The 22,513-nt window shown below is 55.0% G+C and overlaps 1 protein-coding gene across 6 annotated transcripts in view; it reads left to right on the top strand.

The window, feature by feature from the left end:
* Positions 1-18,631, top strand: part of LOC136367357 (protocadherin gamma-C5-like) — a 73,184-nt gene extending 54,553 nt beyond the window's left edge. For 5 of the 6 annotated variants that reach the window (XM_066328895.1, XM_066328896.1, XM_066328898.1 and 2 more), the window contains exons 3-4: positions 11,737-11,825; positions 16,226-18,631. In XM_066328895.1, the coding sequence (XP_066184992.1) occupies positions 11,737-11,825; positions 16,226-16,452 (316 nt within the window). In that variant the 3' untranslated portion in view covers positions 16,453-18,631. The remainder of the gene's footprint in view (positions 1-11,736; positions 11,826-16,225) is intronic. The other variant, XM_066328894.1, reaches the window with a different exon arrangement.
* Positions 18,632-22,513: the final 3,882 nt, after the last annotated feature.

Below are 22,513 nucleotides of genomic sequence, written 5' to 3'. Positions count from 1 at the left end.
TAGAAAGTGCTCTCATATGTTCAGTGCCCAGCCCTGACATCTCCCTGGTGATCAAACAGGCAGATCCTGGAAAGCAGCCCACTCCCCAATGTACTGTTCCCGTGCTCTTCCCAGCGTTTTGATGCCCGGTGTGTGAATTCCCCAGGCACTTCTTGGTAGTACAGGCTTTAAAGAAGGGACAATTGCAGGTGCCTGAGCCCAGCTCGCTGTTCTCTCTCCGCTGTTAAACCTGTACAAGTGTGTGTCCTGCTGACAGGTGAAGCTCTGTAGCACCACGAGCTCTCTGAACTGCAGGGTTCTGCTTGGTGCTAGGGCAGCACAGCCCGCCTTTTAACTGAAAATCAAAAAAACAGGGGATGTGCTCTTAACTCTATTTGACCCAAATTAAATAACAATAAAGACACAGCAGCTTAGGCCAGGGATTTTGGATGGATCGTGGGGGGAGCCTGGCACTGACCCTAAGCCAGAAACAAGCTCAAACCCATGTTGGGCTTTCTGCCTTGCTGTCTCCATGGCAGCTGGGGAAGAGGCAATCCTGCCTTTTCTCTGCATTGCCGTGCCCACCACAGCAAATCCCATATGTCTCTGGGCACCTGGGACCAGGCAGAACAGGAGAAGCTCAATGAGGCAGGGACCAGCTCTTGATCTCATACATCGCTGCTGCTCCAGGACAACAAAGGGAATGTGCTCTTTGTTCTAAAGCACGGGAGAGCTCTGGTGCACATGCTCAGGAGAGAGGACTTCAGACAATATGCTCTGAAAATGTGGTAGCGAGGCAGACTTGAGCAAAACAGAATTAATCTCTTTTGGGAGAAATAGGAGGATAGGATGATTAATTTAATGATGTTTGTGGTTTGTTTTTCTTAAAAGAACACACCCATGCTGTCGCTGGGCAAATGTAAATGACTCCAGATTGATTCTGAGCAGCAGATGCCATTCCCAGACAAATCAGATCAGTGGCTGTAGTGGAGATTACAGTGATGAATTGGCCAAAGTGGAGTAAATGAACGGTCCACAACATCTCAGGGTATCCCTGTGGGCTCATCAGTGTGGGGTTTCCCTGCGGGAGCAGGCTGGTGGTGTATGGGAGCAGAGTTCAGGGAGTGGGGCTGGTACAAAGGACCCATCTTCTTGGTTTGGTTTGTTTTCATTGTTGTGCCCTGCGTGTTCATGGTGCTGCCCGACCCTGGCTGCTCTTTGTTTTGCTGTCTGTGTGTGATGCTTTGTCCAGGAAAACACCGGGCTGGAGTCAGGATTTCCTTCCTGGAGGGTGGGGAGGGCTCTGTGTTGCTCACACGTGGGAGTGAGAGGGTGAGACAGAGGCTCACCTGGGAGGCAGGTCGTGGCAGGACTGAGGACAATTTGGGGCTGTGTGGACAGGCTGGGAGGAGATGCCAGGCAGGAAACACCCCAGAGACAGCGGCAGGAGACTCACAAGGAGGTGGGAAGCTGTGTGAGAATCCATGGCAACTCCAGGGGAGGGAGGAGCAAAGCGTGTAGAGAAGATGCAGAGTTGCCGTTTCACACCCCTCTTCCATTCGTTTTCTCCAATCCTAAATCCCCCTTTGTTAATGCTTCCCAAAGCTGTTGCTAGCCAGGCTGCCCCTCCCCGGCTGAGCACAGCCAATGGTGATGTTCACTTCGCTCCCCTTGTTTAGCAAACAGCATCCCAGCTGCCCTGCCTGGCCCCTGCCATCATCCCCCACCCACAGCACGAGGGGCTTGGGGCTGACAGTGGACGTGCTGCAGCAAGAGAGAGCCAGGAAGAAAAAGAGGATTTTTTTTAATCATCCTTTGTTTTGTTTTCATGCAAGATCTTCAAGAGTTGGGCTAGCAGGACAATCAACAGGCTGCCTGTGTGTGTGCTGGGGGCTGGGGAGAGGGGTAAAGAACAGTCCCTTAAGCTCTCAGGGGTGATCTTGTGGCTCCAAGCATGCAGGTGTTGCCAAGGAGGGGCTTGTGGTGTGTTTTTGGGGTGCATGACAGGGTACCAGGACACTGACCCCACATGTGTGTCTGGAGGGGACATCCCAGAGCAGAGGACCAGGGAGAAAAACACGGACATTCCTGGGCTTACACAGCACGGGGGTGGATACCCAGCAGAAGGACAACTGGCCACAGCTGCAGGCTTTGCCCACATCCTTCCTAAAAATAAATAATGGCAGAGCCAGGAGCCACAGGGGTGTCTGTGGGCGTTGTAAACAGCCCAGGAATTTACGCTGCGAGTTTGTGTCGTGTTGTAGCAGATCCAAGAGCAGGTGCTACAAAGCACACGCACAGGGCACCAATGGGGCTGTGCAGATAAACACTGATGGATTTGCCTTCTGCTCACTCATGGAAAAAGTGGAAATGGGCACATGGCCGGCAGGGTGATGGGATGTGTTTCTCATTGGGGACAGGCTGCAGCTTCTCACTGACAGGAGCAAGAGGAGCAGCAGAGGGAAGTGCCACTGTGGGAAGTTTAGGAAATAATTACAGTCCTCATGTTTTCATCCCAAATGCACCCCAGGGTTAAGCCAGTAGTAGTATTTGCTTTGCCAAGGGTGGTTCCACACATTCTGCAAGTGAATTATAACGTCATAACAGTCTCTGGGCTAAAGTTCTTGCTGCTTCTGACCAGGTTGTATTCGTTTGCCTGTTCAGTGTTGAGTATGTAGAGATTCCTCCACAACTCCTGCAGCATGTGGAGTGTGGAACTGCTCTCAGCTGCTTCCCCAAGGCCCGGGGAAGGTGTGAGTGGAGCCCTGCAGCCTGAAAAATCACAGCAGCCTCTGGAAATCTATTTGAGGGCACTGCTTTGAAGGAACAGCCATAATCTAAGTGACAGTGTTCTCCTAAGGGTGAGAGCTGCTGTGCTTTAATGTGGGCTGTGAATCTCTGAGTACAGGAGGAGTTGTGCCAGTGAAGGAGCTCTGCTCTGAAGGAGTTTTCCCTTGCCAAGCCCCTGGGGCCGAACAGCTCAAATCACCAACTTCTGCCACGTCCTGGGGAGCCTGAGAGAGATGTTGCCTTTTTGGGGAGTATTTGGGGGTGGTTGTTCATGTCCAGTGATGAAGCCCACACCAGCCCCCAGCCTGCTTGTGTGGCTTTTGCTCAGCAAACACCTTGGAGGGAACCACAGAAGCCCAGGAAGGGCCAGACTCTTTTATCTGTCAGGTTTGACCTGTGGGTTGTGAAACACCAAAGATTGAAGACAACTTAGAGCCTCTTAGCTTGGAGGAGCTGGAGCGTGTCCAGGGCAGGGAACGGAGCTGGGGAAGGGGCTGGAGCCCCAGGAGAGGCTGAGGGAGCTGGGAAAGGGGCTCAGCCTGGAGAAAAGGAGCCTCAGGGACCTTGTGGCTCTGCACAAGCCCCTGCCAGGAGGGGACAGCCGGGGGGTCGGGCTCTGCTCCCAGGGAACAGGGACAGGAGGAGAGGGAACGGCCTCAGGCTGGGCCAGGGGAGGCTCAGGGTGGATATTAGGGAAAAGGGTGGTCAGGTGTTGTAACAGACAACCAAGGCAGTGGTGGAGTCTCTGTGCCTGAAGGGATTTAAAAGTCGTGCAGATGTGGCACCTGGGGCTTGGCTTAGTGCCGGAATTGTCAGTGTTGGGTTAATGGTTGGACCCGATGATCTCAGAGGACTTTTCCAACCTAGCAATTCTGTGATTCACTCACTGGGCTTTCCTATGAATCCTGCAGACAAAACACTGCTTTTAAACACCTGTGAGGCTGCTCAGAGCTTGGCTTTGCTCTGAGCACGGGCTGCAGCCTTTAGGTGCAATTTTGGAGTGGATTTGGGTTGCTGGGGCAGGCAGGAGCTGTTTTAATGCTGGGAGCAGGACTTGTCCCTGGATAACTCCTCTCCCTCTTCCTGCAGAGCTGATCTGATCTTGGGATTGGAAGCTGGAGGTTTTTGTAGAGATGTGTCTTGTCCCACCCAACCTCCCCTTCCACAGTCAGGAGACCACAGAGCTGGTCCTTCTGCCACCTGTGAGCACTCCTGCTGGCAGGGTCCCCCCTTTTGTCTATTAACAGCCCAAATCTCAGCAGATTCAGTATTTGGGCTTCTTTCCACGTCATCCTGCCCTTTTCAACTGAGTATTTCCTTCCCTTATGGACCACTCTGGGTCAATAATCCTTTTATCTGCATTTGTCATGGACTTTGAGGTCCGAACCCTCCAGATCCTGCCAAATGAGACAAAAGCTGTAAAGTCTTTTGTAGAGGAAAGGAAATATCCAGGTGATGGGATGTGTTTCTCATTGTGGAGAGCCCCCAGAATGTCAGGAGTTTCATCACCAGTTTTATGTATAGAAAAGCTATTTTAGGTAATTTAACAGGTGCTATGTGTATTGGTTTAATTTTTCTCTCTCCATCTGCTTCCTGCGCAGCTGAGCACGTGCCACGGCCGGCTGCAGAGATGGGGCTGAAAAACAGGCACAACAACCTTTCCAAAGAATTGCTCAAAATATCCTTCCTGGCATGTCTGGGACACGGGTGGTGGCAGGATGGCCCGGGGGAAATAATTACTGCTCTGGGCTCTGTCTCCTTCAGGAGGCTTAGAAGAGTTCCAGGGAGAGGGGACACAGCCCTGGCCCCATTTTTAGGAACGTTATGGGCTTCACCCAGCCAAGCAGCATCCCAGCAGCATCCCAGCAGCTCCACAGGCTGGAAGTGAAGGCTCTCCAGCGCTTGGGGAGGCTGGAAATCGTCCCCCCACTCACACTGCCTTGCTAACATTTTCAATTGCGTCTTTGCAAAGTCATGATCTTAGCGCTGGGCTTCATCCAGGCTCCCTGCAGGCCTTGTAATTGCATTACAGAAGTGGCCGGGAATGCGGAGGGAACGTGGGGGAAGGGCCGGCAGCATCCCCTGTCAGGGAAGGGAGGACGGGAAATTGTGGCCATCCTGGAGCTGATCCCATTTTTTTTCGGAGGCCGGGAGAGGGTGGTGGGCTGCGGGATGCTGGCGTGGGAAGTAGGACAGAGGGATGCTCGCCCTGGGCTGTGTCCCCAGGCACGGGAACTGTGTCCCCAGGCCGGGAACTGTGTCCCCAGCCACGGGAACTGTGTCCCCAGACCGGGAACTGTGTCCCCAGGCCGGGAACTGTGTCCCCAGGCACGGGACAGTGTCCCCAGGATCGGGGCTGTGTCCCCAGGCACGGGACAGTGTCCCCAGGCACAGGACAGTGTCCCCAGGATTGGGGCTGTGTCCCCAGGCAGGGGACAGTGTCCCCAGGATCGGGGCTGTGTCCCCAGGCACGGGGCTGTGTCCCCAGGATCGGGGCTGTGTCCCCAGGCAGGGGGCTGTGTCCCCAGGCACGGGACAGTGTCCCCAGGATCGGGGCTGTGTCCCCAGGCACGGGGCTGTGTCCCCAGGCACGGGGCTGTGTCCCCAGGATCGGGGCTGTGTCCCCAGGCCGGGAACTGTGTCCCCAGGCAGGGGACTGTGTCCCCAGGCACGGGACAGTGTCCCCAGGATCGGGGCTGTGTCCCCAGGCACGGGACAGTGTCCCCAGGCACGGGGCTGTGTCCCCAGGCACGGGACAGTGTCCCCAGGCACGGGACAGTGTCCCCAGGCCAGGGACAGTGTCCCCAGGATTGGGGCTGTGTCCCCAGGCCGGGAACTGTGTCCCCAGGCACGGGGCTGTGTCCCCACACGCCTCGAGCACAGCGGAGGCTCAGCACCGGCAGGGAAGGATCTGCTCCCTCTCACTTGTCACTTTGCCAGCCTGGGAATGCTCAGGCTGAGATTTTACTGCTGCTGCTGCCTCCGGCTGGAGCCGTGTGTGGGAGGCAGCGGGGGGGATGGGGAGGAAGCTGCGAGGGAGGAAAGAGAAGGGCAGGGGGCTTGGGCAGGGGGCAGGGAGTGCTCGGGAATGGGCTGGAGGAATGGGCTTGGACATCCCCCTGGTCCCTGGGTGGGGAGGGGACGTGCTGCCCTTCCCTGGGTGCTGCCGGAGAGAAAGTAGGAGCAGCATCCGGGGCTGGCATGTGAGTGGGAATGAAAGGAGAAGAAACCGGGAGGAGAAGTGAATCCCAGTCACATCCCCTTGCCCGCGGTGGGGAAGCCTGGGAGCAGCCGGGACCAGGGACTGGGAGAGGTCCTGGCAGGGAGAGGGCACTGCCATAGCAGCCAGAAAGCCCTAAATAAGAGAGAAGAGAGGATGCTGAGGGTGTCCCGGGAAAATCGCCAGCCCAAGCACTGCCCACAGCCCTGCCAGAACCTCAGAGTGCCGAGGTCTCGTCCTCGGGGCACCGAGTGCCCTCTCCACCCCCTGGGGCTCTGACTGCACTGCTCTGGCACGAATAAACTTTCCCAGTTTGTTGTGGCGCTGCTGTGACTCGTGTTTCCAGCTGCAGAGCAAGGAAAACAATTTTTCAGGAATCCATCGGGCGATTGTGCAAATAAATGTTTGCGAGGCCTTTGGCTGCCATAGTGATGAGCTCCATGGCAACCCCGCAAGGAAATGAATAATTCTGTGCTCGAAATGGAATAATTTTGTGCTGGAAGTGGAAGATAAAAAGGGACCTGATGGCTAAGGGTGCTGCAAATTAGCTGATGAGCAAAGCAGCCAAGTGCCCTCCTGGTGCGGGTGCTTGTGGAAGCTCTCAGTAATGGGGCAGTGTTGGGATGCAGATGGATGCAGTGGGACTGTGGCAGGGCTGCCAGGAAAGCCTTTTGTCTGGTTATTCCATGATTTCCATGTGGCCAGGCTCACTGAAGGCCGTGCACAGGCTGCACCTGCCTCTCCTGACACAGCACCTGGCCTGTGCTCCGTGTCCACCACGCCCTGAGCCCCTGAAGATGCTGCACCCCCGGGTTTGTCTCAAACGTGGCTTTGATTCCTTCTCTCCAGTTCTCGCTACGCTGGGAGCACTCCCGAAAATGAAAGCCAGCTCTTTTCTGAGCTTTGAAGTGTGGAGTAGAGCTGAACAGAAAAAAAAAAAAAATCTATCCTATGGGGGATGGGTTTTTAGAAAAACACCCCATTGAATCAACACCGTTTGTAATAAAACCAGCGAGTCCTTGGAGTATTTCCATAGGAATCGGCCCTCCCATTCTGGGCAGGCTTCCTGCAGCAGCATCCAAAGCTGCGGATGAGTGGGGAGCAGTGGCACGGGGGGTGCTGGGGTGTGCCCAGCCCGGCCAGGGGCAGCAGGGCCGGGAAGCTGCTCATTGTTGAGTCAGTGATTCACAGCTGTGACTCACAGCCCCATCCTATAGCCGTGGAAGGCAGCCAGGTCTGCCCATCAGCTGTGTGCATTCTCCACCGTGAGGAGTTATTTTTGGATGTTTTTAGATTACAGCCCTTGGGTTTTTTTTTTTTTTTTTTTTTTTTTCTGTGCCTCTGAATTCTGGATGATTGCACTGCGAGTAATTGAGACACTTGAATTTCCTGCTTAGAGAAGTGAGTTCAATACCTTTTCATTTTGCAATGCTAAGGCATTTCTAAAATAGCTTTTCTACGTGGCATCAGGAGGAGCAGGCACACAGCTTTGGGGCTCTTTGTGCAAAATTCAGGAACGCTGGGTGCAGCAAGGGTGAAAAAAAGGACATGGGGGGTGTCAGGCTGAATATCAATCACCAGTGCACCCTTGCTGTGATGGAGACTGACTGGTTTTACTGGTCACGTTGCAGCCAGCAGGACGAGAAGTTGCCCTCGATTCCCATGGGGCACTCACAGATCCAGACCTGGACCACTGTGACAAATTTTGGGCTCCTCACTGCAACAAAAGCAGGGCCATATGAGAGCCACCAAAATGATCTGAGCACTGGAGCCCAAGGCAGGGTGGGAGAGGCTGAGAGCTCCCTCTGCTTGAAGTGTGGGACCCAGGAGCACTGCAGGATCCTTAAGGACCCCTCCAGCCCAAACCGTTGTATGTTTCTATGATTGATGTCTCTCTGCCAGTCTGATTTTATGATCTCATGGGGAATTAAGGGGATGTAGGCTTTGGGTGTCTCCCAGACAGTGAGGAGATGGAGGGGCTGGTGGGGCTCCTCCCGGGTGTTCATCCCTCACTAAGACCACAAGGAAGGAAAAGGGTGAGGAATGCTGCCCAGCCTGAGCTGACTGGTGATGCACAGTCCTCTTTCCCTGGGTGCAGTGGTTTTACCTTTGCCGAATTTCTGTTCTGCCCAATTTAGTGCACTGGTTTTTGTATCTGCTCTCTTTTATCTCTGGGAGATAGGATTTTGGAGAAAAAGGTAAAACAGGCTTTAATTTAAAAGCAAACAAATAGATTTTAATAGCACACACTAAGGAGGGGAAAAAAATAAGAAAAGACCAAAAAAAAAAAAAAAAAAAAAAAAAAAAAAAGAAAAATTTAAACCAAACCTTTCTCCCACTACAAGCTGTTTATTTATCCCATCCAATTTCAGAACGACATCCCATTCACCAAAAAGACCCCAAACTGTACTAACCTATAACACTGGGACCAACAACTCTAAACCAAGAGCTCAAAACCACCCGAGCGAGATCCGTGTTTCCCGTTACAGCTGTTCCCCGTTACTCCCCTCGGGCACTGGGAGGGCTGGGCTGTGTCACTCCGACCCTTCCCAGGCAGCAGAGACTACCCAGAGCCTTCATCCCTCCCTTTCCAACCCCTTCCTGGCCAGGTCTGGTGCCCAGCGGTGGCAGCTCTGTCTGTGCCTTGGCACGGCCCGGATGGGGAGTTTGGTGGGGTCACGAGTCCTGGGGCAGGTGAATCTCCTGACCACAGGGCGAGTCTTTCCTTCTGTGCATTCCCACTGTCATAGGACACAGAGGCTTTGACAGGAGGAATACAGGAAAACCTGAAGGACTTGCTTGAAGGAGGGGTGGGAGAGGAGAGTCTTTTGGGAGGTGGAAAATGTGATGCTGGCACTGCCACAGCAGAGAGGGAGTTGAACCTGGGCCTCTGTTTTCACAACGGGGTTCAAACCACTGGAATACTGTATTAAAAACAAAAAACCCAAAACAACAACAACAACAACAAAACCCCAAAATGTATTTAATACTTTTTTGTGCTTTCTCTCCCCCATCTCTGGGTACCAACATCATCTTAGGGCAGCTCCCAGAGCCAGGATCAGCGGCTGGGAGGCTCAGGGATGTTTCTGAGCAGCTTTCCCGAAGCCCTGAAAACCCTGGGGACCTCATCTTCCAGCTGGGGGTGGGGCAGGAGCTGCTGGGGTTAACGGGTGGCTGAATGGGTTGTGGTTTGCGATGGAGTTCAGGTTCCTAAGTCCTTTATTGGATCTAGCCCGGGGCTCTATTCCCAGCCCTGTTTGTGACATTAACAGGTCACTGCAGCCCCGGGGCTGTCCCCACCTTGTCCTGGCACGGCACCGAGCGCGGGGCAGGGGACCCGCGGCCGAGGAGTCTCGGCACAACCACCACAATTGGGGGAATCAATTTGGGAGGCGAGCACGACTCACTCCTGTCCTTTTGGAAACTGTGCCGCCACCCCCGGCGCCAGGAGGGCTATAAATAATGGCCAGGGTGCCCCGGGATGCGGCAGACAGCAGGTATTTCAGGATGCTGCCGGCAGGGTCGTGCCGGGGCAGCCTCTGCTCCATTAGTGGTTATTTGCATCCTCTAAAGATTAACTGGTGTGAGAACAGCGCTCGGCTGGGGATGGATCAGGCACGGGGTACAGAAGGGGAGGGATGCTCCTGTGGTCCTGGCTCAGGTCCTGCACAGCTCTGGACAAGCTGCTTGAGACCAGATTTTCTGCAGAGCACCTGGGAGCGTCCACACAGCATCCTTGCAGTCAGATATTGTGTTTCAAAGGGAGTTTGAACATATAATCAGAATTCCAGATTGGTTTGGGTTGGAAAGGACCTCACAGACCATTTCATTCCACCCCTGCCATGGCAGGGACACCTCCCACTGTCCCAGGCTGCTCCAAGCCCCATCCAGCCTGGCCTTGGGCACTGCCAGGGATCCAGGGGCAGCCAGAGCTGCTCTGGGCACCCTGTGCACAGGGGAGGATTTCACAGGGATGGTAAAAGCTCATGTACATCCAAGGCTTCTCTCCTTGAGAGCTTTGATGCAGCAACGAGGTCACTGTGGCAGGTACAACCTTCAGGAACACGCCTGTGGGTCCATCCCAATTCCAAAATGTCCACATTGAGCCCGTTCTGTGTGTGGGGGCGCAGGTGGAGGGGGCACTGAGGCAGGGGGGGTGCCCAGCAGGGCGTGAGGAGCCCATCTGCTGCCCAGCACGTGGCACCGAGCTGGCACCGGCCCTGCCTGCGCTGGCGTGTGCCGGGGGCTGAGTGCTCAGGCACAGAGCTGCCAGAGGACACCCCAGAGCTGGGGATGGCCATGCCTGAGCATGGCTGAGCAGGAATTCAGGGGCTGAGCAGGAATCTGGTGTCTGAACAGCATGTTGAGACCTCAGCAGGGCATTGGGGTCTGAGCAGGGCATTGGGGTCTGAGCAGGATATTGGGGTCTGAGCAGAGTGTTTGGGTCTGAGCAGAGTGTTGGGGTCTGAGCAGAGTGTTTGGGTCTGAGCAGAGTATTGGGGTCTGAGCAGAGTGTTGGGGTCTGGCAGCTCCTGAGTGTAAGGGCTGGGACAGCTGTGGTGGAGGAGGCCACATTTGTGCCTTGTGTCCTGGTGATTTGAACACTTTCCTGGGAAATGGGGCAAGGTGTATTCATGGGAAGGGCTTTCCAACCCTCATCCTCACCTGAGGAGGGCTCCCAGCTGCAAGAGCAGGGCAGTCCTCCTCCCAGGGGAGCCAAAGGGTAAATCCTGGCATTCCAGTGGATGGAAAGGGCCGTGAGTAGTCAGAGCAGTGGCTGGGAGAGGAGACAGCGGTGGTCTGAGTGGTGGGGTTGTTTAGGGACAGAGCAGAGGGGAGCCCAGGAAGCTGTGAGGTGTTTAGGAAGTGTGGAGGCTCTGGAGGGGCTCTGGGAGCACAGCCCTGAGCAGTGAGCGGTGGCTGAGCACAGCTGACACCTGGCAGACATGAAAGCAGGGCTTGTTAGCCTGCACACAGAGTGCTGATTGTGGCCTCGGCCACAAAACCTCCTCAGCCAAAGTCTTTCAGCATCCCCCGAGAGTTCCCAGGCGGATCTGTGGTGCTCAGCACCCCCAGCAGCCAAGAGGAGCCAGGGCAGATGCCCAGATGCGCCCTGCACTCCTCTCCAGCATCCCCAGGGCTCTTTGGACTCTTTTCAGAGCAAGTTCTGTGGTGCCAGGCAGCTGCTCTGTGATGATCCCAAATCTCACCACATCACGGGGTTTTCTCACCCTCCATCACATGAATGAAGCTGCAGAATGGAGTTATAACCTGAAAGAGCTTGAAAGGTGCATCCACTCACAGCCTGCAAAAGGGCCTGGTCATACAAGGGTGCATTTGCACCTCTGGGGCTTTAGTTTTTATATCAGTTTTTATGATGTTACATTGTAATTTTGGCAATGGATTACGTTATATCCCATGGCAGAGGGTTGGAATTAGATGATCTTCAGGTTCTCCTCTGACCCAAACCATTCTGTGATTCCATATTGGTTGGATTTTGAGGAGATGGGAAGCTTGGCTGTCGCCTTTGAAAGCAGCAGGAGTTAGGAAACTGTTGCTGGACTCACCATTGAGTCCCCAAGTGCTTTTGGTGGTTATTCTTCAAGAGCCTGGTGAGGGATGGACACCTCTGAAGGGCTCTTGGCTCCTGAGGGCTATTTAATAGAAGGATTTAAAGCATGCACTGGTCCAGCCCACTCCTCCTGACTGAACTGGAGTAACTTGCTGTTTGTTTTCTTTTCCCATAGCTCCCAGAATGGAGAGGAAGCTGGAGCCTGGCCCAACAACCAGTTTGACACAGAGATGCTCCAAGCCATGATCCTGGCTTCAGCCAACGGTTGGTGTCCATCACTCCTGGGAAAACCCTGACTCCTGCTCTCGGGTTCATGCTGATAGATAAGATGCTGTGGGACTGATTTATCTGGGTTAGCTGGGCTGGCTGCAAAAGCTCTGCTTCCACAGATCCCAAAGCTGGTGGAAAAGCCCTGGTGTCCCTGCAGAGAGAGGGGCCAGGAAGGGTCCAGCAGAGGAGATGCCTGGTTCCTGTGGCCAGGGACACCTCTTCCACACAAACTCTCTTTGCTTTGCACTGAAACAACATCTGGCCTGTGCTGTGGTTGTGTTTCATGAAAGAGCCGGTCTGGAGGTGATGTTTTATAAACTACTTGGTTCCAGAAAGTCACAGTAAATTAAACTTGCTGGAAGGTGAGGAGGAAGGAAGGAAGGCTGGAAGTTTGTGTGTGGGTCGAGGCTGGACCAGGGAAACAGTGACTGCCTGACAGTATTCCCAACACACCTCGTGTGCAGAGGAGCTCCCCCAGTCCCTCTGCTGAGCCATGGACTCACCAAGGTTTCTCCCGCTGGCTGCTGCTGCCTCCTTGCAGTTGTATTAGCAGGAGGGTGGTCTGGGGTCATTTTGGGTTGGTTTGTTCTGGTTCATGGCAGTGCAGAAGCCTTGGGCAGGGAGGGATGTTCCCACGCACCCACAGTCTCCGTGGCCTTGCATAAAACAAGGACAATTATCACTCTGGGCAGCACTATGGATAAAGAGCCTGGTTTTCATAGAGCCTTTATTTATAAATACCTCCAAGTCTTTCCCCCCTCGATTTAAAAATAGAAGCACAGCCCTAGAACCCCGTGCAAAATGCTTCGGATGTTTCCTTTGAGTTGTTGGGAGGGAAGGAATCCGAGGGAGGAGGAATGGCTTTGGTGTTGCTTTCTTGGAAAGCTGCTGCAGCTGAACCTCGCTGCTGTGCAGACACCAGGAGACAGCTGCCGCGGACGGGGAGGGGGCGAAGGTCTGGGGCGAGGGGGTTGTTTACAGTCAAGAGAAAGAAACAATGTGAAAATGTGTCTTTGCTCTGAAAAACAGTCATGGAAAAACAGCCCTTGGGGCTGCATGTGGTTATCGTCACCCAGTGTCTCCAGATCCGGTTTCCTTGCTGGTAAATAAAGCTGTTTTTCTGGCTGCTGCTCCAGCAATCCCCAGGATCAGAGCTAAGCGGGTCCCTTCCAGGTTAAGCACGGACTTTCACGGAGCCCCGGGCCCTATTGCAGCAAATCTCCCCCAATCCCCGAGTCCCGCACAGCCCTAACCTGTCCCACGGCTCCACCCGCCCAGGGGCTTGATGGAAATCAAAAATCTCCTACAGATAATGGCTTTCTCTTATCCATCCTTGTCTGTGCTGGATGGGGACACAGCACGAGTCCTTTCCTCTAGCACGGCGTTTTCGTGCCACCCCTGTTCTCTGTGCCCCGTTTCTGCTCTCTCTTTCAGCCAATAGTGTTGATTAGAGCAGGCTTTGATTAGGGGCAGCGCTAATTGCTCATTAAGCTTTGTGCTACCCATCCCTGGGTGTGATTTCCTGGCGGTTTAAGTAATCCTGATCTTTCAGTGTCACCCACTGAGCTCTGTTTGAGCTCAAAGGTGACAGGTGGGACACAGTGACACAGGGCATGCCGTGGATGCATCCTTACCCTGGGCCGGAGGTTTTCCTTGGCTTCAGCAGGAGGCAGCGCCAGCTGTGCCAGGCCACGCCTGCACCATCCAGTCCTTTAAGGATTAAATCCCTTTCCCAATGGTTAAATTACCACCACAGGTCAGAGTATCCGAGGATTTTCCCCCCTGGGGTGTGGCCTTGCTGTAGGGTTCTGTCTCCCTCCTCAGCTATCCTTCCTCTGGATCTTCCTGTCTTGCAGCTGGGAATAGTATAAAAACCACTAAAATATATAAGCTACACAGGCATTGGCCACAAAAGAAGATGACAAATACTATATCAAAAGCAGTTAAAAGTGATTACAAACGGTACTATATCAAAATCGTTGTGATTAATAATAATTTGCAAAAAGCCAATGCATCATAGCAAAAGCCAACAACTACATAGTTATTTATAACACAGCCATCCTTCCTCTGGGTCTTCCTGCCTTGCAACTGGGGTCAGTATGAAAACCCGGTGTTTCCAGTGCTCTGAATGGGCAGAGGCAGCTGCTGGGCCAGCCCGAGGAGCACAGATGCTCCAGGATACCAGACACTGAAGGGCAGACATCCTGTCCTTAAAATACTCTGGCTCCCAGTGAGAATTTAGAGAGGTGCCGTGGGATGGTGGGAGAGCAGATGCAAAGGCAGCCCGGGGTGGTCCTTGTCCCCCCAGGCAGGGCCAGACACGCTAAATCGGGTCCCCTGAAAGCCCCAGCAGCAGCTGCAGCCACACGTGCTCTGGGGCTGCCCCCGGCCTCCTCTCTGCCCACGGGGGCGATGGAGCCGCTCGCTGGTTATTTTTGCTGGAGCCCAAATTCTTGTTTTCCTCCTCAGGACTGTTTGTGATAATGACAGGCTGCCGGTACAGGCCGAGCGTGACCTTTCCAGCAACAAGAGCTCAAGTCCTTTGCTTGGCAAGAGCACCTCGGTGCCCATTTATAACCTTCCATTGTTCCTGTTCTCTCTTCTTTTCAGCCTTAATGTCAGTGTTACCTAGAAACAGCCGGTCGCCCTTACCCGGGACTGACTGGCAGGCTGGGAACTGCACCAGTGCCTTTTTCTCCCTGCCTGGTGGAAGCTGTGCTGAGACTGCAAATTAATTCACAGGGACTTGGGTGGTGCTGGCACCTCCGGCCCTTCACTGATCAGAGCCCTGGGATGGCCCCAGAGCAACACAGGGCAGCAATACCCAGGGAAAAGAAGGTGCCCAAGTCTCCACCCAGCCTCTCACTGGGCTGACTGCAACTGGGACAGTCCAGGAAAAACAATTCTCCCTTGGCTGGAGGCTGAAGTCCTCCTGTGAGATGGTCCCTGCACATCTCCAGTCATCCCATCCCATGGGGACCATTTCTAACACCTCGATGGGTATGGGCTTGAGCTGGTTGCTAATGAAATAAGCTGCTGCTCAGGCGAGTGAGGATTAGCAATAAATATCGCTAATTACAGACACATCTCCCCAGCACAAGGTGCTCCAAGCCCTGCTAGGGCTGGAACCATTTCATGGGGACTCTGGAGGAATTCTCCTGTGGTGAATGCTTCCAGAGCAGGAATTGAAAGGCATTTCCCTGCACTGGGTCGCTCTGTTTGTTCACCACAGCCCCTGCCCTAGTGCACAATATCACGCCTGTTTTCAGCCTCACTGTGTTTTCCTCCCTGCCTGCTCCAACAGAGCAGCTGCAACTTTTCAAACTGCAGTTGCTTCATCCTTCCGACCCCTGCGAAGGGAATGTGTACACAGCCATATTTCAGGGGGATGGTGGGATGTGGTCCAGCTTTTTGTCCAGCTTTCTGGCTGCCTTGGCCACCTTCATCTGCTCAGGCAACACAGAGGCGTCCACAGAGCTGGTCTGGAGGAGAAATGTGAGGAGACCCAGCCCACCACCTGTGCTCACTGTTTTCCTTTGTTCTCACAACCTCTCTGCCTGTGAAATGAAAGAGCAGCACCCCTGGGCTCTGCCTTAGGTCCTTTGGGTGCTCCTGCTGGGTGTCCCCATCCTCCAGGACAGCCTGGGTGTCCCCAGCCATGAGCATGGGGCAGTTAAAGGCCGAGGTGGGAGCCCGCACAAAGGCTGAGTTTCAGCGAACCATTTCTGTGCAAGGATCCCCCCTGAGCTGTGCACAGGCAGCTGCACTGGAGCAGACCGTGCAGCAGCTCATGGCAACAGCATCGCTTGAGCCCTGCCATCCCCCCGTGCTCATTTCTCTCCATCTGCTCTCCAGCATCCAGCAGAGCCCCGGCATCCCGGGGGGCTGTGCCCCTCCCCACTCCTCGCTCCGTGCCGGAGTTTTGCATAGCGACAGGAATGAATTTGCTTTCCCCTCCCCCTGCTCGCAGATCTGGACCATCAGACACGCTCTGGCATTGATTTCCTTCGTGCTCGGCTTCCTAGAGCCATTTTGCGGTATTGCAGGGGAGGGGTTTTCTTTCTCGTCTCCTGTGTCCTGCTCCCTGACTAAACCTGGCTGGAGAAAAATACCGCGGGCAGGGTTTTAAATGCGGCGGAAAAATAAATAAATATTGGATTTCCTTTAATGCATCACTAATGGTGTGACTGCACAATACGTTTGTAATGGGCACTTTCCGGGGAGGGTGGGTGTGGCTCTGTGCCAGGCTGCCCAGCACTGCCCTGGGTTTGACACCCTGTGGGGCTGCTGGGGCTTGGGATGAGGGTCTTGGAATGAGGAGATGAGGGATGAGGGATGAGCTGGCTTTAACATCCTGCCCTTCTCTTTCCCCCCTTCCCCGGCGTTCCCCACAGAAGCTGCTGACGGTAACTCGACCCTGGGCGGCGGCAATGGCACGATGGGGCTGAGCGCTCGCTACGGCCCCCAGTTCACCCTGCAGCACGTCCCCGACTACCGGCAGAACGTCTACATCCCGGGCAGCAATGCCACCCTCACCAACGCCGCCGGCAAGCGCGACGCCAAGAACGCCGCCCCCGCCGGAGGCAACAAGAAGAAATCCGGGAAGAAGGAGAAGAAGTAGTGAAGAAGAGAAAGGAGACCTTAGAGCTACAGGGCAGCCGGCTCCAGCACTCCCCCAAAACCACAGCCCAGGCCGGAGGACGAATGTGAATTTTTTTGTGGTGCAAAAGTAGGAAATGCTGCGAATGTATCCCGTCATCATCAGGGCTGAGAGCAGGGGCTCGCTGCTCTCAGGTCTCATGATGAAAACCAATCCAGAATCTAAACCGAACGCAAACAAGTGCCCTGTGAATAACGTTTTATACAATCCCTCGGGTATTCGAATATGCAAGGGCGGAAGGTCTTTTGCCATGTCTTTGGATCCGATTTACTCCCAGGTAGTCCGAGAAAGGCACAAGGCTTGTCCTCGGCTTTGCCCAGTGTAAATAATTTTAATGTGGATCTTTTAATTTATAGCCCTTCAACTATTTTTTGGAAAGGAAATGGAAGTCCTTAGCTTAGAGCCCATGCTACAGTTCTTTGCTCTTAAATTTTCCATTCGTAAAATTCACCCCCAGTCAATGATAGCGATGGATTTTGGAGTTTGGAAGTTGGTAGGGAGTGCTTCAGTTCCTGCTTACCTGTCATCTGAGAAAAAAAAAAAAAAAAGTGTTTATATTGCATGAGTCAAAGGGAATATGGCAAAGCTGCATCCTAAACATTTGTTTTGTTTTGTTTTAAAGTGTAACCACTAATGGCCTGCAATATGATAAGGAAAAAGCCCTCCTGCTGTGTGAGAGGCAGGGAATTCCAAGAGGAGCACGCCGAGGTGTGCGGCAGCTGCCCCGGCGGTTCTAGGGGTCTCCGAAGAGCAGACACATCTCAAACCTTCTTTGCAGTAAATATTTATATGTACAGTCGATGTTCTTATGGAATTAAGGCTAAGAGAGCCTCGCTCCCCCGCGGCCAGGCCTGGCCGTGTCCCCGCCCAGGGGACACGGGGACGACGCTTCACTGTCTGCACACGGTGTCTGCATGCACGTCCCTCACCTCACACCTGCACTAGCGCAGTAGCTCCACGGACCCGCACAAGTCCTCGCATGCCCACGCGGGGTGACCGCGCCGGCAGCCCCCGGGGCTGCCCTGGGGAAGGGGTGGGAGGGGGTGGGACGGCTCAGGCGGGCTGGGGAAACTCATTGTTGCTTCTAGTTGGGGCCCCAAAGGCTGTTTGGGGTGGTCGGGCGGTTCTACAAGGTGATTCCCGCCCCGAGGGGTGGGCTCCACGGAGCTGCTGGTGCATGGCTTGGGTGCAGAGTTGGTGACTGAGTATGTGATGGTTGTTTCGGTGGCGTTTGGGGACCAGATCCAGATAAGGGACCCAAGAGCAGGGGGTGGTGCTGCAAACTGGGGGACACGTCACACGGGACCACGCAGGGCCAGCCCGGAGGAGGTGATGCTCCCGCTGGCTTTGGGCGTTGTACCCTGCGGGGAGAATTAAAGGGTGAGGATTAGAGTTTCTCCATGTGCCCATCACCAAAGCACCAGGCCAGCTTCCCACGGCAAAGCAGCTCTGAGCCCCCGGGGGAGGCAGATGGGGCCTTTGTGTAGCCAGGGCCAGGAGAGGAGCTGTGGGGTGGCCAGGAAGGGGCCACGCCGAGTTTCCCAGGGGGGTGTGTGTTGTTTTTTTCCTTTTTTAATCACTAACACGTAACTCACCCAGCAGATCCAGCCCTTTCAGCCAGGCTCTCCCCACCCCTGCCCCCTTCCCAAACCCAGGGCAGCAGGAGCATCCTCCATGTTTCATCTGGATCCAGCCACCTCCGGCGCTGGCTGCACTGGGAGCGGTTCCCACCCTGTCCCCTGCAGCTGCCACCTGCCCCCTCCCCTCTAGAAATGCTGTAGCTGAATCGTAGTCTTTATATTTTCTTTTTAATCTGCAATCTGAGGTAGCGTAGTGAGTGTTGTGTATTTAGTGGCGTGTTATTTTTAATCGCGGTAACTAACTTGTGGACATCAGTATTTTCAATTTTCTCTGTACCTTCTTTCCATGTGGTCTGTGCTCCGAGTGTACGTGAAATGAAACACGTTTGCCCTTTCAATGTGTCTAATATTGAATTATACTTATATATTATATATATGCTTATATCCTTCTTATACCCATATAGACCAATGTCGATGTGTTACACGCAAGTTTTATACTCTAATATTTATATTGCTTTTTTTCTTTGGGAAAAAAAAATAATAAAATGGTTTCTTCTGAATGAATGGTGTTTATTCTGGTGGGGAAAGGGAGGCACAGGTTTGGTCTGGCCATCCTGGTGCTGCTGACAGGGGGTAGTTCAGCCCCTGCCTGGCTCCAGGGGGATGCTCTTGGGGCACCCCCAATCTTGTGTCCCCCAGGCCTGCTCTGGTGGCATCCCCATCCTCTGGTCGCCCAGGCCTTTGACTGGAGTGTGACATGGCTGTGGATCATGACTGAGGACATGATGGGGTCAGTAGCTACTCTCCATCACTGGCAGGGGTCTGGTCACTGTTGCCCGGTCCCGGAGGATTTGTAGAACCAGACCCAGCTGGGATTCCATCACCCTTCCCCATCACCAGCAGGAATCCACTCTTCCTTCTGCAGCCCTGGTCTGGTTGTTTTCCATGGTGTCCCCTCTGTGCACTTGGGGACAGTGGGTGGGAGGGCATTCAGACCTTGTGACCCGAGCTCCCTGGCCAGGACAATCCTCCCTCCCTCTCCCCACGGGGGTGTCCGACACAGGCTGAGGAAAAACATCCCGTGGCTCAGGGTGTCGCAACCTTGGAGGAAAAAATAAGCTGCTGCTGGCCAGATGTGAGGGGGAGGGTGGAGGAGGCGGGGGCAGAAGAGTCCCAGGGGACAGACAGACAGACAGACAGAGCCCGGGGCTGGGGCTGATCCCCCCGTTAGCAGAGCACAGGAGGCTCCAGGTGTGCAGGGCACAGCCTCCAGCCCTGTATTCCCGTCTGTTCCCACCCCGTGTCTCTGTCCAGGTGCAGGTCTGTGGCCTCCACCCTCTGCCCCCCAAAACCCCCCAATTCTGCCCTCACGCAGAGCCAGCACTCCCTGAGCCCCCCTGCGGACTGACAGACATCCCCCAGCGCCCCACAGAGACACCAACCCCCCATCCAGCTGCACAGAGACCCCCCAAAATCCCCATGCACCTCTCCGAGAGACATCCCTCTCCCCAAATTCCCTTGTATCCCTCAGATCCAGCTCTCCCTCCTCCCCTGCTCACGTGGGGACAGCCCTGGTCACACACACATGCGGGGGGTGCTACCCAGAGCATCCTCCTTTGGGACAGGTGGCCCCAGACCACAGCGGAGGCCACCGGGCTCAGGGCAGTGACAGGGCAGGGCTTTGCAGCTCTGGGGACACCGTGACACCGTGTTCTCTGCCCCCAGCCCCGGAGCTGCTGTTCCCCCCATGCCGGATCACCTGGAGTGCAGCAGGGACGGTGGGGATCCATCCCATCGACCCACAGGGGAACGGGAGCAGGGCTGAGAGCTTCCAGGTGTCACCCACGGGCTGTCCCCAGCCTGTCCCAGCCGGGGTGGTCTCCTCCCAGGGCACTGGGCATCACTGCCTGCTCAGCTGGTGATGTGCCTGGAGCTGAGTGCGGAGGGTTCCTCCAGCCGCTGGAGGAAGGGGGGATGGTCAAACGAGTGGGTCTCCAGAGGGGTGACAGTCACCACTGCTGGGGGCAAAGAGGCTTTGCAGGACTCCAGGGGCGGGTTTGGCCTGAGGAGCCGCAGCCTCCCCGGTGCCCTGAGCGCCGCCGTGTCCCCGAGTCCCAGCTGCGGGTGTTGGTGTCGGGATGGGGGCGGTGAGAGGGAGCACATCGAGCTTCATCTCATTTCTCTTCTCTCTTCCACTGGAATTACCCCAGGGCACGGCGAGAGCCGGGGAGGGGAAGCCGCAAACACTGGCCTGGCCAATTAGCGCTGATGAAGGAAACGCGGTCAGCCGCGCTAATTACCGAGCGCAGGATGTGTTCAGTGCAGCGTGGCGAGTTGCGGGAATTCCCGAGCTGGAGTCACAGTCCTGACAAAAGGGACACCAAGAGCGTGGCAGGACAGAGAGCCCCTGGCAGGCGCTCGGGACAGTGACATCGCGGGGTCCGTGGCACTGCTCCCGGGAAGAGTGACCCGGCCTTGGGCGGGAGGTCCTGGATGTGCCAGGGGACAGGTACGGGGGTCTCACTGCAGCCCTGGTGGGGACTGGGACCTCTGCCCGGCGTGGGGCTGTGGGGGACAGCCTCTGTGCCTGGTGCTGCTGTGGGGATGAGGGGCTGTGTCCCCCTCAGAGCAGGTGGGGATTCACCAGCAAACTCTGAGGTGTGCAGCCAGCTCCAGACGGGGCCCTGTGCCTGGGCCGGGGTGTCCACGCTGCGCTGCTCTGAACATCCTTCAGCAGCCAGAAGGGATCTGGATTTTCCTCCACTCTGGTGTCCTCCTGCTGATGCTTCTTCTCCATCTCCTTTCCCCACCCCTGGGATTAGCTCAGCACTTATTCTCCACTCCCTGCCATTGTCCCAGGTACAACCCTGGTGTGGGGCCAGGGAGCCTTCAGACTCCAGAGGCAGCAGGGCTGGAGACTCTTGGTGGTGCAGGAGCAGGTCGCAGAGTGGTGGAGACCCCTTTGTTCCCCCTCTGGGGACTGTCCCCAACTCACTTCCTGCTCCTGGCAGAGCTGGAGCACCCAGATGCCACAGGTAGTGCTGGTCTGGCAGCAGGTGTGTTCTTTTGTTTTATTTTACTTTATTTATTTTATTTTATTTTATTTTATTTATTTTTCCCCAATTGACCTTGAAAATGAAGCCAAACCACAACAGGAAATAAAAAAAAACCCAAAAAACCCCAACCCTCCTCCTCCCCCCTCCAAAAAAAAAAAAACACAACACCCAAACAAAAACTACCAAAAAACAACAAACCAAAACAACCCCCAAAACACCAAACAAAAAGAATTGAGCCAAGCCAGTTTTCCATTGGATCTGTGAGCTGAGCTGACCTGTCCCTGGGCCCCGGGGAGGGCTGGGTGGGGAGCTGGAATCTCCATCAGGCTGTGGTCATGGGCTGAGTCCCATCAGCAGCTCCTCCAGCCATTACTTCACCCAGCAAAGTCACGGGGGGGTCTGGAAATCACCAAAAAAAGCTGATTTTTCATGCAGCTCTCTCTTACGCCTTCCTTTGGGGTTCCCAAAGGCACTGGGGAGGTCACCCTGGGTCTGACAGTCTGACACTGGCACTGGGAGCTGGTGGCAGCAGGAGTTTCTCCTCCCATGAATTCCTCACAAGGGAGGGCAGCCAATCCATCAGAGAGCACCTGGACATCGCAGTACTTGAAATACAAAATGTCCAGAAGGGGTCCAGGGGCAGCGGGTGCAAAAGGCCAGGTGAGGAGAGGGGATATCCATAGCAGGGGACGCGGTGGGAAAGGCCCCCACAGCCCCCCCAAATCCTCTGGGGTTTGATTTCCCCTGACACAGCTGGCTCCTCTCACACCTCACATTCCTGGGGGAAGTGAGAGGTGTTTCACCATCCTCCACATCCCTTCCTGCTCCATAAATCCACTTCCCGCCACTCTGATTTATTATTATTTATAACAACAATAAAGCGTGCGTAGACGGAATAAAATTTGCCTTTTGCTGACTGAAACCTTGTGAGCACGGGGAAGGAGAGGGCGGAGGGAGGGCCCTGCTGGCCCTTGGCCGGCCCCGTTGGGACTCGGGGGCTGCCAAAGGTTCTTCCATCACGTGCAGGAGCAGCACCAGCCCTCAGCCAGTCTCCGGACAAAATAGGATGTGGTGGGGCTTTGCCCTTTGCAGCCTGTGTGACCTGGTGGCCTGTGCCATGAGCTGCTGGGGCAGCACTCTGTCTGTCTGTCTGTGTGTCTGTCCTCCCCGTGGGGCACAGCCCGTGTCCCAGCCGTGCTGGTGGCCGGGTGCCTGAGGAGATCAGTCCCAGGGAAGCAGCCAGAGCCTGAGGTCATGGGGCTGCGGAAGGGGAGGGCAGGGAGGAGAGGCAGGGAAGGAGAGCGATGCCAGGAGGGATGAGGACAAACCAGGCAAAGATTCTGGGCTCTGCTGTAGGACACAGAGCAGCTGGAAGGGCTCAGCTCC

This window comes from Sylvia atricapilla, chromosome 14 (genome assembly GCF_009819655.1).
Source record: "Sylvia atricapilla isolate bSylAtr1 chromosome 14, bSylAtr1.pri, whole genome shotgun sequence".
NCBI classification, from domain to species: Eukaryota; Metazoa; Chordata; class Aves; order Passeriformes; family Sylviidae; genus Sylvia; species Sylvia atricapilla.
The sequence above is the reverse complement of the archived record's forward strand: the minus strand, read 5'-3'. Positions and strand labels throughout refer to the sequence as shown.